Source organism: Heterodontus francisci, chromosome 7 (genome assembly GCF_036365525.1).
Source record: "Heterodontus francisci isolate sHetFra1 chromosome 7, sHetFra1.hap1, whole genome shotgun sequence".
NCBI classification, from domain to species: domain Eukaryota; kingdom Metazoa; phylum Chordata; class Chondrichthyes; order Heterodontiformes; family Heterodontidae; genus Heterodontus; species Heterodontus francisci.
Genome location: NC_090377.1, coordinates 115,834,472 through 115,847,680, shown reverse-complemented (window position 1 = coordinate 115,847,680; position 13,209 = coordinate 115,834,472). Strand labels below are relative to the sequence as shown.

Sequence of the window (13,209 nt, the reverse complement as noted above, 5' to 3'; positions counted from 1 at the left end):
CAGTCGTGGACAAATTATTGGAATCTATTCTGAGAGACAAGATAAACTGTCACTTAGTAAGGCATAGATTAATCAAGGATCGTCAGCATGGATTTGTTAAGGGAAGGTCTTGTTTGACCAACTTGATCGAATTTTTTGAAGAAGTAACAAGGAAGATAGATGAGGGTAGTGGAGTTGATGTGCTCTACATGGATTTTAGCCAAGGCTTTTGACAAGGTGCCACATGGCAGACTGGTTGAAAAAATAAAAGCTCATGGGATCCAGGGAAATGCAGCAAGGTGGATAAAAATTTGGCTCAGTGGCAGGAAACAAAGAGTAATTGTTGACGGGTGTTTTGGCGATTGGAGGGCTGTTTCCAGTGGCGTTCCTCAGGGCTCAGTACAGGGTCCCCTCCTTTTTTGTGGTGTATATTAACGATTTGCAAATAAATATAGGGGGCACGATCAAGAAGTTTGCGGACGACACAAAGATTGGCCTGTGGTAGATAGTGAGGAGGACAGCTGCAGGCTGCAGGAAGATATTGATAGTCTGGTCAGATTAGCAGAAAAGTGGAAAATGGAATTCAACTTGGAGAAGTGTGAGGTGATGCATTTGAGGAGGTCAAACAAGGCAAAGGAATACACGATTAATGGGAAAATACTGAGAAGTGTAGAGGAAGTGAGGGACCTTGGAATGTCCACAGATCCCTGAAGGTAGCAGGACAGTCGATAAGGTGGTTAAGAAGGCATATGGAATCCTTTCCTTTATTAGCTGAGGTATAGAATATATGAGCAAGGAGGTTATGCTGGAACTGTATAACTCATTGCTTAGGCCACAACTTGAGTACTGTGTGCAGTTCTAGTCACCTCATTACAGAAAGGATGCAATTGCACTAGAGAGGGTACAGAGGAGATTTACAAGGATGTTGCCAGGACCAGAAAAATGCACCTATGAGGAAAGATTGGATAGGCTGGGGTTGTTCTCCTTAAAACAGAGAAGGCTGAGGGGAGATCTGATTGAAATGTACAAAATTTTGAGGGGCCTGGATAGAGTGGAGGTGACGGGTCTATTCACCTCAGCAGAGAGGTCAGCGATGAGGGGGCAGAGATTTAAAGTGATTGGTAAAAGAATTAGAGGGGAGATGAGGAATACCTTTTTCACCCAGAGGGGGGTTGGGATCTGGAACTCACTGCCTGAAAGGGTTGTTGAGTCAGAGACCCTCAACTCATTCAAAAGGAGTCTGGATATGCACCTCAAGTGCCGTTAGCTGCAGGGCTACGGACCAAATGCTGGAAGGTGGGATTAGAATGGGTGGATTGTTTTTCGGCCAGCACAGACACGAAGGGCCAAGTGACCTCTTTCTGTGCCTTAAAATTTCTACAATTCTATTTCTATTCTATGCCCTTTATTCAATAAAAACTGACTATAATTGAACCACACTGAAAGTATTTTTTAAATTCCTCGGACAATCCGTTTATTTATGCCGTTTTCAAATTGGATCCATTTCTGATTAAATCCTGTCCTGGGAGAGTCAGAGGGTCTTTTGATAGAAGTTAGTCTGTGTCACAAGAAGGATTCTGGGAGGAAGGATGTGAACACCTCTCAGGTTTGCTCGCCAAGAGGCAAAAATATTTGACACTGAATTCCACGGCGGTTTCACTGGACACTCCCATGGCCTTCAGAAGTCTAGAGGGAGAGCGAGTGAAAATTACAGTTTAATCTTTTTTTTATTAATTCACGGGATGTTGGCCAGGCCAACATTTATTGCCCATCACTAATTGCCCTTGAGAAGGTGGTGGTGAGCTGCCTTCTTGAACCGCTGCAGTCCATGTTGGGTAGGGACACCCCCATGTGCTGTTTGGAAGGGAGTTCCAGGATTTTGACCCAGCCACAGAGAAGGAACGGCGATGTAGTTCCAAGTCAGGATGGTGTGTGACTTGGAGGGGAACTTGCAGGTGGTGGTGTTCCCATGCATCTGCTGCCCTTGGCCGTCTAGGTCGCGGGTTTGGGAGGCACTATCGAAGTAGCCTTGGTGAGTGCTGCAGTGCATCTTGCAGATGGTACACACTGCTGCCACTGTGCGTCGGTGGTGGAGGGAGTGAATGTTTAAGGTGGTGGATGGAATGCCAATCAAGTGGGCTGCTTTTTCCTGGATGGTGTGGAGCTTCTTGAGTGTTGTTGGAGCTGCACCCATTAAGGCAAGTGAAGAGTATTCCATCACATTCCTGACTTGTGCCTTGTTGATGGTGGCTGGAATTTTACGCCATCCCGGCAAGCGGGATGGTGGCGGGGGGGGGGCGGCGTAAAATGGAGCGGGAGGTTCCGGGAGGCCTTCCTGACCTGCTCCCTCCTCCGCCGCCACTTTATGTAAAGCGGCTGGGGTGATAAACGAGGCCCGCCTTCCCCAGGCCAATAAAGGCCCTTAAACGCCGATTTTATGTGTGGTTGGTCAGGCAGCCGAGGACCGGAGAAGCCGCCTGGCAAAACCAGGCAGTCTCCAAGCATTCCAGGGTGGCCCTCATGATCGGACACCCTATGCCTGATGGAGGGCTGCCCCTGCTACCCCAACTACCCCCAAGACACAACACGACCCCCTTCCCTCCAATCGAGCTTGCCTAACCAGGGCCCGACCGATTACCCCCTGCGAAGCAACCAAAACTTGCCTGCTGTCGCAGCTCCCAGGTATCCTTCCTTCATGCTGGGCTGCAGTCCCATCTGTGGCCACAGCTCCCAGTGGCACTGCTGGGACTAAGAGCTGCCCGCCTGTTGATTGGCCGGCAGCTCTATTAGGTGGGACTTCCTACCTCAAGCGGGTGGAAGCCCCGCCTCACACCAATTGAAGCCCGGGCACCCGCAAAATACAGGTCGGATCTTTTTAGTCCATCCGCCTCCCATAAAATTTCAGCTGGTATATTCAACTTATAGAAAACAATGTGAAGATGTTGTGGTGGAGCCCATCAGACAGACAATAGAATCACAGCCTTATACAGCATGGATCGAGACCATTCAGTCCATCGAGCCTGTGCCGGCTCTTTGAAAGAGCAACCAATTAATCCCACATCCCCTGCCCTTTCCCCATAGCCCAGTGAGGTGTGTAGACAGAGATTGGAACCAGCAGTGACACATGCAGGAAATCTAAGACCACTGCCTGGTGCCCTGATGTCCACTATCCACCTGTATTCGGCATCAGTTCACCCCACCCTTTACAGAGTTTACAAGTTCTCCCTGTGACTGTGTGGGTTTCCTCCGGGTGCTCTGGTTTTCTCCCACATGCCAAAGACTTGGAGGTTGATAGGTTAAATTGGCCATTGTAAAAAAAAAAAATTGCCCCTCGTGTTGGTAGGTGGTAGGAGAATTGAGGGAAGGTGGGGATGTGCGAGGGGGAAATAAAAGGGATTAGTATAAATGGATGGTTGGTGTGGATTCGGTGGGCCGAATGGCCTGTTTCAGTGTTGTTTCTCTCTCTCTCTATGATAATCATTTGGCACCTGATGAAATGTTGAACAGGAAATTGACATAACATACTGGGTATTTGCAGGCATGTGTCATCGAATTCCTCTATCTGTGTCCTGTATTATATTATTTTACAACTGCAAGTATGGGGTGGGTTAGCTCAGTTGGCTAGGCAGCTGGAGTGTAATGTAGGAAAATTCCAGCAATGTGGGTTCAATTCCCCAACTGGCTCTTTTATGTCACGGCGTCATGGAGACCTGGCTTCTCGCTTTACCCCACGCTTGTGAAGTCATGACTCTCAAGCAAAACATCACCAACTGTTCCCCTCTAAGGCGGAGTGATACCTTTGGGACTACAGCTACTCCAACAATTACTAGTCCTTCTGTTGCTGGGTCTGATCAGAGTGGAGTAAGTCAGGTTAACTAACCTGAGTTTACAAACTGCAGCCTTAATATTCAAACCCCTCACAATGAGGGGCAGGAGATGGTGGGGGGCAGTTAAATCCAGGAAATACATCTGGAACACACTGTGTACATACCCACTTCCTTTAATACAGCAGCTGTTATCAGGACATCTACGTGTCTCACCACCTCCCCAATCCCAGCCCCTCCTGAGTGGTTTGTATCTGCAGTCAGGTGTGGCATTATTTTGGGATACCGGGATGTGTGTAGATGTGATCTGTTGCACCTGAATCAGTATGTGGAATGTGTGATGTATTTCTGTGGAAGATCAGGGCTCAGCCAGGATCAGCCATGCTGACAACACTGTTACATGAAATGGTTAATGTGGCTCAGGAGAGGGAGAAAACCTTTTCATTGAGAAGTTGACACGTGTTCCATAGAGGAGGAACCCATCAAGATAGAGTTAACCACACTAGCACCTGTCTGTGGGATGAGGGATGGAAATTCCAAGTCTGTGTGAATCCCCAAAATGGATATTTAAATTATCCACACTGGAGATAAAATAAGACCATGTTTTAATTCCAGGTGATGATATGCTGTGTAAAACAAATGGGGACCAATTTGCATGACAGAACAGATTGAGATAGATACATGATGCTGACGATATGATGTTTTGTGACACCTTTAGTTATGTATTCAGACTGTCGGGGGCTGGGCAGTGTGGCGGTCTGTAAGGAAAGGGTTAATTCTTTGTATTAACACTAGTTTTTATGTGAGTTTCTGTTGGCAACGTTCAATTAGAAAAAGGGATTTCAGTCAGAATGTGTTTCAGCTGATAAGGAGATTCACCAAGAGGCCACAAACTGTTCATTGACCTTGACGGCTGCCATTGATCACTTAGCATTGAGATCTCTCTGGACATGTTCTGCCCATCAAGTCAAGAAGCTATGGCTTCAGGTAGTGACTCCTCTGAGGACAGCTGGGTAATGTCTCTATAGAGGGTCTGTGTTCCTGTAGACATCTCCAGTTGAGTGATGTGACAGTTCAGTCAAAGTGAAGGTTTGGGGAATGACTCTTGTTAACACTGGAGTTATTGCAGCTAAGTGAATGAGGTAATGCTATGGGACATGTGACACAAGGCAGGTGGGAAAGAAAGGTTTATGAAGTGGGAGTTAAGAAAAGATACTTCAGAAAACAGCAAGGCTTGGCCAGCAGGTCATCTCAAGCTTGAGAATGGCGAAGTCTTCAGTTACTTGTACAGGAGGTGTGTAATTATTATAGATAATAGTTATCATTGTCTGCTTAATTTGTATGAAAGTCGCTAAATGCCTTTAAAGCTGAAGATCTTGAGGAATTAATTCTAAACCTATATGTAAGAACACCCATTCCTGAACAGATGGAGTATAGATGTAACCCGTGTATGTTCTTATGTCCATTACTTCACAGTAATCTGGATTAAAATTTGCCCAGTTCCATATTTGATTGAAAGTCAGTCCCCAGGTGCTTTTTTTTCTGATTTAACTGCCCCGCACCCAGTTCAAATTTGTACTCTCTGCAAATTTGATCCGTTTGTTTAGCTTTTCTGAATCTGAGTCATTAACCTGAATTAGGAGCAATAGGGGAACCACCACTGATCCTGGGCAGCCTATGAGAGTCAGTGGAGCTGGGAGGCCTTAGATAACTCCACAGTGTGGTCCAATCAAGAATCATTAGGCAGATCAGCTAAAAGGATCTGCTTTTCATATAGCTTTATACCTTTGTTCAGTTCTTTCCAGTGAGGCTTTAGCATTTTCCGGATCTTTCCTCAGATAGGCTTGATAAAAACTCAAGGATTTCAGAAACCCAATTATCCCCGAGACAGGCATCTTGAACTTGACATAAATGTCTTCAGCTCTGTAACAATCAATATGCCATTAATGTAAGAATAAAAGTTAATGTATGACGTTACATTGTTTGCATCCTTGGAGGGTGTTGGGGTATCTGAAACAGCCTCCAGTATATTCACTGGTTGCTTATTATGACGAAAGCTTAATTAACAAGCTCTGTTAGACTACTACTATACATTGTCACGCTCACACAAGGAGCAATAATGAACTAATCAATTAACCCCCCAAAAATAGACACACTTTTTCGACAAGACAAAATGGAGTAAAAGTTCAGGTGACCTCCCCTGTGTTGTGAATATACATAGTGACTGCTGGAGACTGAACCCATCATCATCTCTGGACCAGCCTTGAAGAAAGCATTAGAAATGCTAATGGCCCCACTCAATGTTAATGGCTACCTTTTTCAACTAGTTGGACTAATAATGACCTTTGCAGACATAGAAGACTGCATTTTACATGTCCAATGCCAAAACCAGCGGCGGACGTTAGCAATGGTGGACCGCATATAGCGGAGCTGCCGAGAGCGTCAGCACGACGGCTCATTTAAATGGCCGGGGTGGACCGCCCACACCGATGGCGTGGAGGAGTCAGGCTATCCATCCCGGGCAATGGTGTCAGGCACCATTATACAGGCACCGACGCCATTTTTAAAGGACTTTGAGCACTTCCGTTTATTTTAACTATTTAAAGTGATAGTGATTTGAAATTGATTCAAAAAAATTTAATTTTTGTTTCTAGCCCCTCTCCCACCCCCCCCCCAATAACCATACAATTCATTCCTTGCCCTCTCCCCCCTCAAAATACTTACCTTGTGCACTTGACCTTCTCCCCCCGCAACCCAAACACAGTTTATAAACTGTGAACTTTACTCCTTCCCACCCTCCCCTACACCAATCGATGAGTTTGACCCCGCTTCCGCCAATATCCCCTATTCTAGCCAAGGAAAAGTCCCTGCCGAATACCATCTTTAAAAACTACCTACAGGCAGAGACGAAAGGGTGACCTTTGAAAACTCCCCATCTGAGAGATTGAAACAGGATCTTCATCATTGAACTGTAACTGAGATTTACTTAAAGAATTCTGCAGCAAAGCATCCATCCACCTGAAACACTCCAAAGTTTGACTCCAGTGAACCAGGAGGAAAGGAATTAAAGGTCTGCACTGTTTAAATTTTCCTCCCGGGAAAACAAACAAGGTTTCACAATGAATAGTTTTTTAAAAACCAAGCACCAGACCTAAATGCATGCTGTCCTTTTGTCTCTATCTTTTCCCATGTGTGAAGGTGAAGTTGTGAATTTGCAGGTTTTTGTTGAATAAATCTATGAGAAAACCTGGAATTTTTCTCTTTATTGAGCATTAAAATGCTCAAGGGTTAAAACACAATTCCAATACAAACACTGTCTGCATTCAGTTGAGAGGTGAAAAGGGAAACCACCCCTATCATTTCCTCTCTGTCATGTTTAAAAATACTGCCTTAGTCCCCAAGTGTTTTAAGGGTCAAATAACTAGACAAACGGCAAAATGTCTATTTGGTTAAAAAGCAAAAGCAATATTTTTTATGCAATAACCGAAAAATGTTCGCGACTTCACCCACTGATGCATTCAAATACACACACACAAACACGAGAAAAGAAACAGGGTAAAATGCAATTGCCGGCCAACTGTTGTAAAAGAGTTATTGTTTTAAAATACCTCTTTCAGGGAGGAAATCTTTCAGCTGTGCAGGCCTGAAATGTTCATTGTCTTGAAAAGGATATAGTGTCACAGGCTGTATGTGGTTAAGACTCAATCTGAAGTCAATGGTGGAAATCCTGGTTAACTTTCACAAATTGGGAGTTCCAAAAGTCACCTAGCAATTACTCTGCTGCAGTAGTCAAAAGATGTTATCAGTGGGGTTCCTGCTTAGTTAGAACTGTCCCACAGCTATTCTATCGGGAAAAAGACCTTCTCTCTTGCTGTTCTGCCTCTCTCTCTCTCCAGAGAGATACCTTTTAAGGTAGAAACTTGTCAGGTTGTGTTGTCAGTCAGGTGACTCAGGGGTCTCTCTCCTGAGGTGATTCATACAATATTCCAGGATATTGGAATCGTTGTTACATGATGGCATCTGAATATGGCCCATTTTGATAACTAGGTGTTATTTCACACCTACTATTTCAGCCTTGGTTTCAGAGTCAGTCTGTCTGCAAAAGGCTTTGTTAGCTCCATTCCTGCAGATATGAGCTGTTAGCATGGAATGAGCTGTTCTTCATTTTAGTGTGTTTCCCCCAAAACGAATTGAAACATGAATAATGGGTTTCATTTTCAACAGAGAGACATGTTTATTGGCAGTACAGGAGGGGTCAACTGACCTCTACTCCATCTTGTCTGCAGCACAAATGTGTCCTTTTTTTGTGATTCAGTTCAACAGTTGACTTTTATTTCATAATATCTCCAGTTCATTTCATATTTCATCACAGTTCCCTTCATGAGCGTGACAAATGTAATATCAAGAATATATCTCTACATATTGTTCTGTTTTACCTTTTGTATTAACCCAAGAACTGTTCTGCCTTTGTTGTCAACGGGTGGTAAGTGATGTAGGTGGCTTCCACTTTTCACCTGTTAACTGACTGCAATCCTGTTTTGTTAAAAGTGGTGCGTCAGTCCCTAAGTCATTTTAGGGTCAAATAAACATACAAATGACAGGTTTTCTCCTTGTTTTTTTTTTTAAAAAATGAAGACAACTATTTATTTTAAACAAATCCTGAAACGGTTGCCACCTTCACTTACTCATGTACACGCATACATATGTACATACACAGGAATAGAGTGATAGAGAGAAAAGAGTAGGATGCAATTAAAGTCCAAGGTGATGTAAGAGTTCATGGTTTACAGAATACTGTTGAATTGTCTCGGGAGGAAAGTCTTTTTTCAAAGATACAGGCCTGGATGTTTGCAGTCTTGAACTTGCTGTGGTATTGTAGAGCTCTGGTAGTTAAAATCAGCCCAAGGTTGATGGCATGAATTTGATTTAACATCACAGATGGAGAGTCTCAAAGTCACTTTGTAATATCTATGCTGTAGTGCTTAGTCAGTTCTCGTTCAGTAGGATTCTTTTGTTTAGCTGGCGCCCCTGACAGACTGTGGCTGGAAACAGGCTTTCTGTGGTCTTGGCTTGATCTCACCTTCAATCTCTAGAGGGTTATCTTTTAAGGTAAAATTCCATCACATTTGAGTCTCTTTCAGATGACAAAGGGCCATCTCCCCTGGTGTGACTATACAATGGACCAGGATATGGAAACCATGGCTAGCTATTGATGTCTGAGATGTCTGAATTGGGGACCATTCTATTGTAATGGTGCTACTTTTCACCTATTCATTTTGGTTTGGGCTGTGAGTTAACTTGCCTCCAGAACCCTTTGTTAGTTCATTCATGTACATAGGAGTCATAAATATGCAATGGTGCTCCTTTCAATTTCAATAGATTCTCCCCAGAGTTTCATCCTCATAGACAGAGGTGTATATTTCCAATACAAAGAGCAAAGAACAAAGAACAGTACAGCACAGAAACAGGCCATTCGGCCCTCCAAGCCTGCGCCGATCTTGATGCCTGCCGAAACTAACACCTTCTGCACTTCCGCGGCCCATATCCCTCTATTCCCATCCTATTCGTGTATTTGTCAAAATGTCTCTTAAACGTCGCTATCGTACCTGCTTCCACCACCTCCCCCGGTGGCAAGTTCCAGGCACTCACCACCCTCTGTGTAAAAAACTTGCCTCGCACATCCCCTCTAAACTTTGCCCCTCTCACCTTCAACCTATGTCCCCTAGTAACTGGCTCTTACACCCTGGGAAAAAACTTCTGACTATCCACTCTGTCCATGCTGCTCATAACTTTGTAAACCTCTATCATGTCGCCCCTCCACCTCCGTCGTTCCAGTGAAAACAATCCGAGTTTTTCCAACGTCTCCTCATAGCTAATGCCTTCCAGACAAGGCAACATCCTGGTAAACCTTCTCTGTACCCTCTCCAGAGCCTCCACATCCTTCTGGTAGTGTGGCGACCAGAATTGCATGCAATATTCTAAGTGTGGCCTAACTAAGGTTCTGTACAGCTGCAACATGACTTGCCAATTTTTATACTCTATGCCCCGACCGATGAAGGCAAGCATGCCGTATGCCTTCTTGACTACCTTATCCACCTGCGTTGCCACTTTCAGTGACCTATGGACCTGTACGCCCAGATCTCTCTGCCTGTCAATACTCCTGAGGGTTCTGCCATTTACTGTATACCTCCCACCTGCATTAGACCTTCCAAAATGCATTACCTCACATTTGTCCGGATGAAACTCCATCTGCCATTTCTCCGCCCAAGTCTCCAACCGATCTATATCCTGCTGTATCCTCTGACAATCCTCATCATTATCCGCAACTCCACCAACCTTTGTGTCGTCCGCAAACTTACTAATCAGACCAGCTACATTTTCCTCCAAATCATTTATATATACTACAAACAGCAAAGGTCCCAGCACTGATCCCTGCGGAACACCACTGGTCACATCCCTCCATTCAGAAAAACACCCATCCACTGGTACTGAGCCAGTTCTGTATCCATCTTGCCAGCTCACCTCTGATCCCGTGTGACTTCACCTTTTGCACCAGTCTGCCATGCGGGCTCTTGTCAAAGGCTTTACTAAATTCCATATGGACAACATCCACCGCCCTTCCCTCATCAATCATCTTCGTCAGTTCCTCAAAAAACTCAATCAAATTAGTAAGACACGACCTCCCCTTCATAAAACCATGCTGTCTCTCGCTAATAAGTTCGTTTGTTTCCAAATGGGAGTAAATCCGGTCCCGAAGAATCCTCTCTAATAGTTTCCCTACCACTGACGTAAGGCTCACCGGCCTATAATTTCCTGGATTATCCTTACCACCCTTCTTAAACAAAGGAACAACATTGGCTATTTTCCAGTCCTCTGGGACCTCACCTGTAGCCAATGAGGATGCAAAGATTTCTGTCAAGGCCCCAGCAATTTCTTCCCTTGCCTCCCTCAGTATTCCAGGGTAGATCCCATCAGGCCCTGGGGACTTCTCTACCTTAGAAGGTCACCTGACTACTACTGCATTTTGTCTGTGACACAGGTCCGTGTTCTTGTGGTGCAGTTTAAGATCTGACTTTTTATTTTCATAATTCTTTAATTTGTTGTTTATTTCATCATGACTCCTCCGAGCATGACAACTTCCAGGTATGGATAACATTGGGAAAGTGCAGTAGTCAGAGAAGCAGGAGACTTAAAAGACAGGAATAGAGGAGATAGAATTTCACATTCAGTTTGAGGGTGAGTAATTTGGGTCTGAAACGAGGGACTTAAACTGAAATAAAGGCAATGAAGGGGATGAAGACAGAGTTGGCTAAAGTGCACTGGAAAAGTAGGCGAAAAAGCAAGATGGTAGAGAAACAGTGGCAGACATTTAAGGAGATATTTCATAACTCAGCAAAGATATATTCCATTGAGAAAGAAAAACTCGATGAGAAGGATGCATCGTATGTGACTAACTAAGGATGTTAAGGATAGTAGCGAATTGAAAGAAAAGGCGTACAATGCTGTGAAGATTAGTGGCAGCCCAGAAGATTGGGAAAAATTGAGAAACCAGCAAAGGATGGTTAAGAAAGGGAGAAATTAGAGTATGAGACTAAACGAGCAAGAAACACTGAAACAGACAGTAAGCTTCTACAAATATTTAAAAAGGAAGAGAATAGCTAAAGTAAGTATTGGTCCCTTAGAAGAGGAGACCGGGGAATTAATAATGGGAAACAAGGAAATGGCAGAGACTTTGAACAACCATTTTGTATCTGCCTTCACAGTAGAAAACACAAAAAGCATCCCAAGAATAGCAGAAAATCAAGTGGAACAAGGGAGAGAGGAACGTAAAGCAATCACTATCAACAGAGAAAATGTACTAAAAAAACTAATGGGACTAAAGGGTGACAAGTCCCTCGGACCTGATGGCCTGCATCCTTGGGTCTCAAAAGAAGTGGCTGCAGAGATAGTGGATGCATTGGTTGTCCTTCCAAAATTCCCCAGATTCTGGAAAGGTCCCAGCGGATTGGAAAACTGAAAATGTAACACCTCTGTTCAAGAAGAGGGGACAGAAAGCAGGAAACTATAGGCCAGTTAGCCTAACATCTGTCATTGGGAAAATGCTAGAATCCATTATTAAGGAAGTAGCAGCAGAACACTTTGAAAATCATAATGCAATCAGGCAGAGTCAACATGGTTTTAAGAAAAAGAAAACATGTTTGAAGAATTTGTTAGACTTCTTTGAGGATGTAACAATTAAGGTGGATAAAGCAGAACCCAGAGATGCAGTGCATTTTGATTTCCAAAAGGCATTTGATAAGGTGCCATCTAAAAGATTACAACACAAGATAAGAGCTCATGGTATTGGGGGTAATATATTAGCATGGATAGAGGATTGGCTAACTAACAGGAAACAGCATCAGAATGAATGAGGCATTTTAAGGTTGGCAAACTGTAACTAGTGATCAGTGTTGGGGCCTTAACTATTTATGATCTATATTAATGACTTTGAATGAAGGGACCAAGTGTATTGTAGCCAAATTTAAAGTGCAGCCAGCAACGAGGGAACACAAACAATGAATTGCCTATTGAGCTCATTAACAGGCTTATCAGTTTCAGGGAACTATTTTTAAGGACTGGGAATAGGAAAGACACCATGGGGTGGGGGTGGGGGACAGGGCAGGGCAGTGGGGGAGGAAATACAGTAGGTTTGTGAAGACATGAACAGTGTGGAGGGCCATGAGGGTTATGGAAAGGACTGATTAAAATAAAGCAGAGTCATCAAATAAAGCTCAACTGCTTCAGATGTGCCTCAGTGTGGATATTGTTGCAGCTGGAAGAGTTGAATTTCTTGGTGGTGAATGGCAAGAAACTGGAGAGGGACATGAGCCCACTGGCATCACTGCAGCAGGTAGGGTTGTAGGGGAAGGCCTGGTGAACACACAAGGCCCAGTTGACGGAGGTCAGATGCGAACAGCAAACTCTGACGTTGGACAGAGCAGCCAGGATGAGTGGCGGCAGATTCAACCTCCTGCACAGCTGGAGGTCAGAGGAGCAGAGTGGGGTGGATGCAAGGGGAGGAAGGTGCTACCCAAGATATTGGGTGCACAGTCCCAGAGTGAACTATCTGAAAATGACAGAGCGCCAGTGCTGTAGGAGGCTGCACCTATCCAGGCAGATCTGATCCACAATAACCTGAGGCCTCAAGGCCCCCATGACAGTCTCCTACCCTACAGCCGTCTAGGTCTCGGGCGCTCTCAACTTCTATGCAACCAGGTCATTCCCGGGATCAGCTGTGGACCTCTCGCAGTTCGCATCTCATTAGGCCATTAGGCAGTTCACGGATGCCCTTTTCAAGAGGGCAGAGACTACACACACTTTGACACAGATGGGCCAGCGCTGGAGTATTGAGTCCAGTTCTGGACAT

The 13,209-nt window shown here is 44.5% G+C and overlaps 1 protein-coding gene across 2 annotated transcripts in view; it reads right to left on the bottom strand.

The window, feature by feature from the left end:
• Nucleotides 1-1,443: 1,443 nt before the first annotated feature.
• The window catches only part of LOC137372258 (putative methyltransferase DDB_G0268948), a 37,865-nt gene continuing 26,099 nt past the window's right edge, over nt 1,444-13,209 (bottom strand). For both annotated transcript variants that reach the window (XM_068035966.1, XM_068035967.1), the window contains exons 6-7: nt 5,589-5,726; nt 1,444-1,665 (exon numbers count right to left, since the gene is read on the bottom strand). In XM_068035966.1, the coding sequence (XP_067892067.1) occupies nt 1,533-1,665; nt 5,589-5,726 (271 nt within the window). In that variant the 3' untranslated portion in view covers nt 1,444-1,532. The remainder of the gene's footprint in view (nt 1,666-5,588; nt 5,727-13,209) is intronic.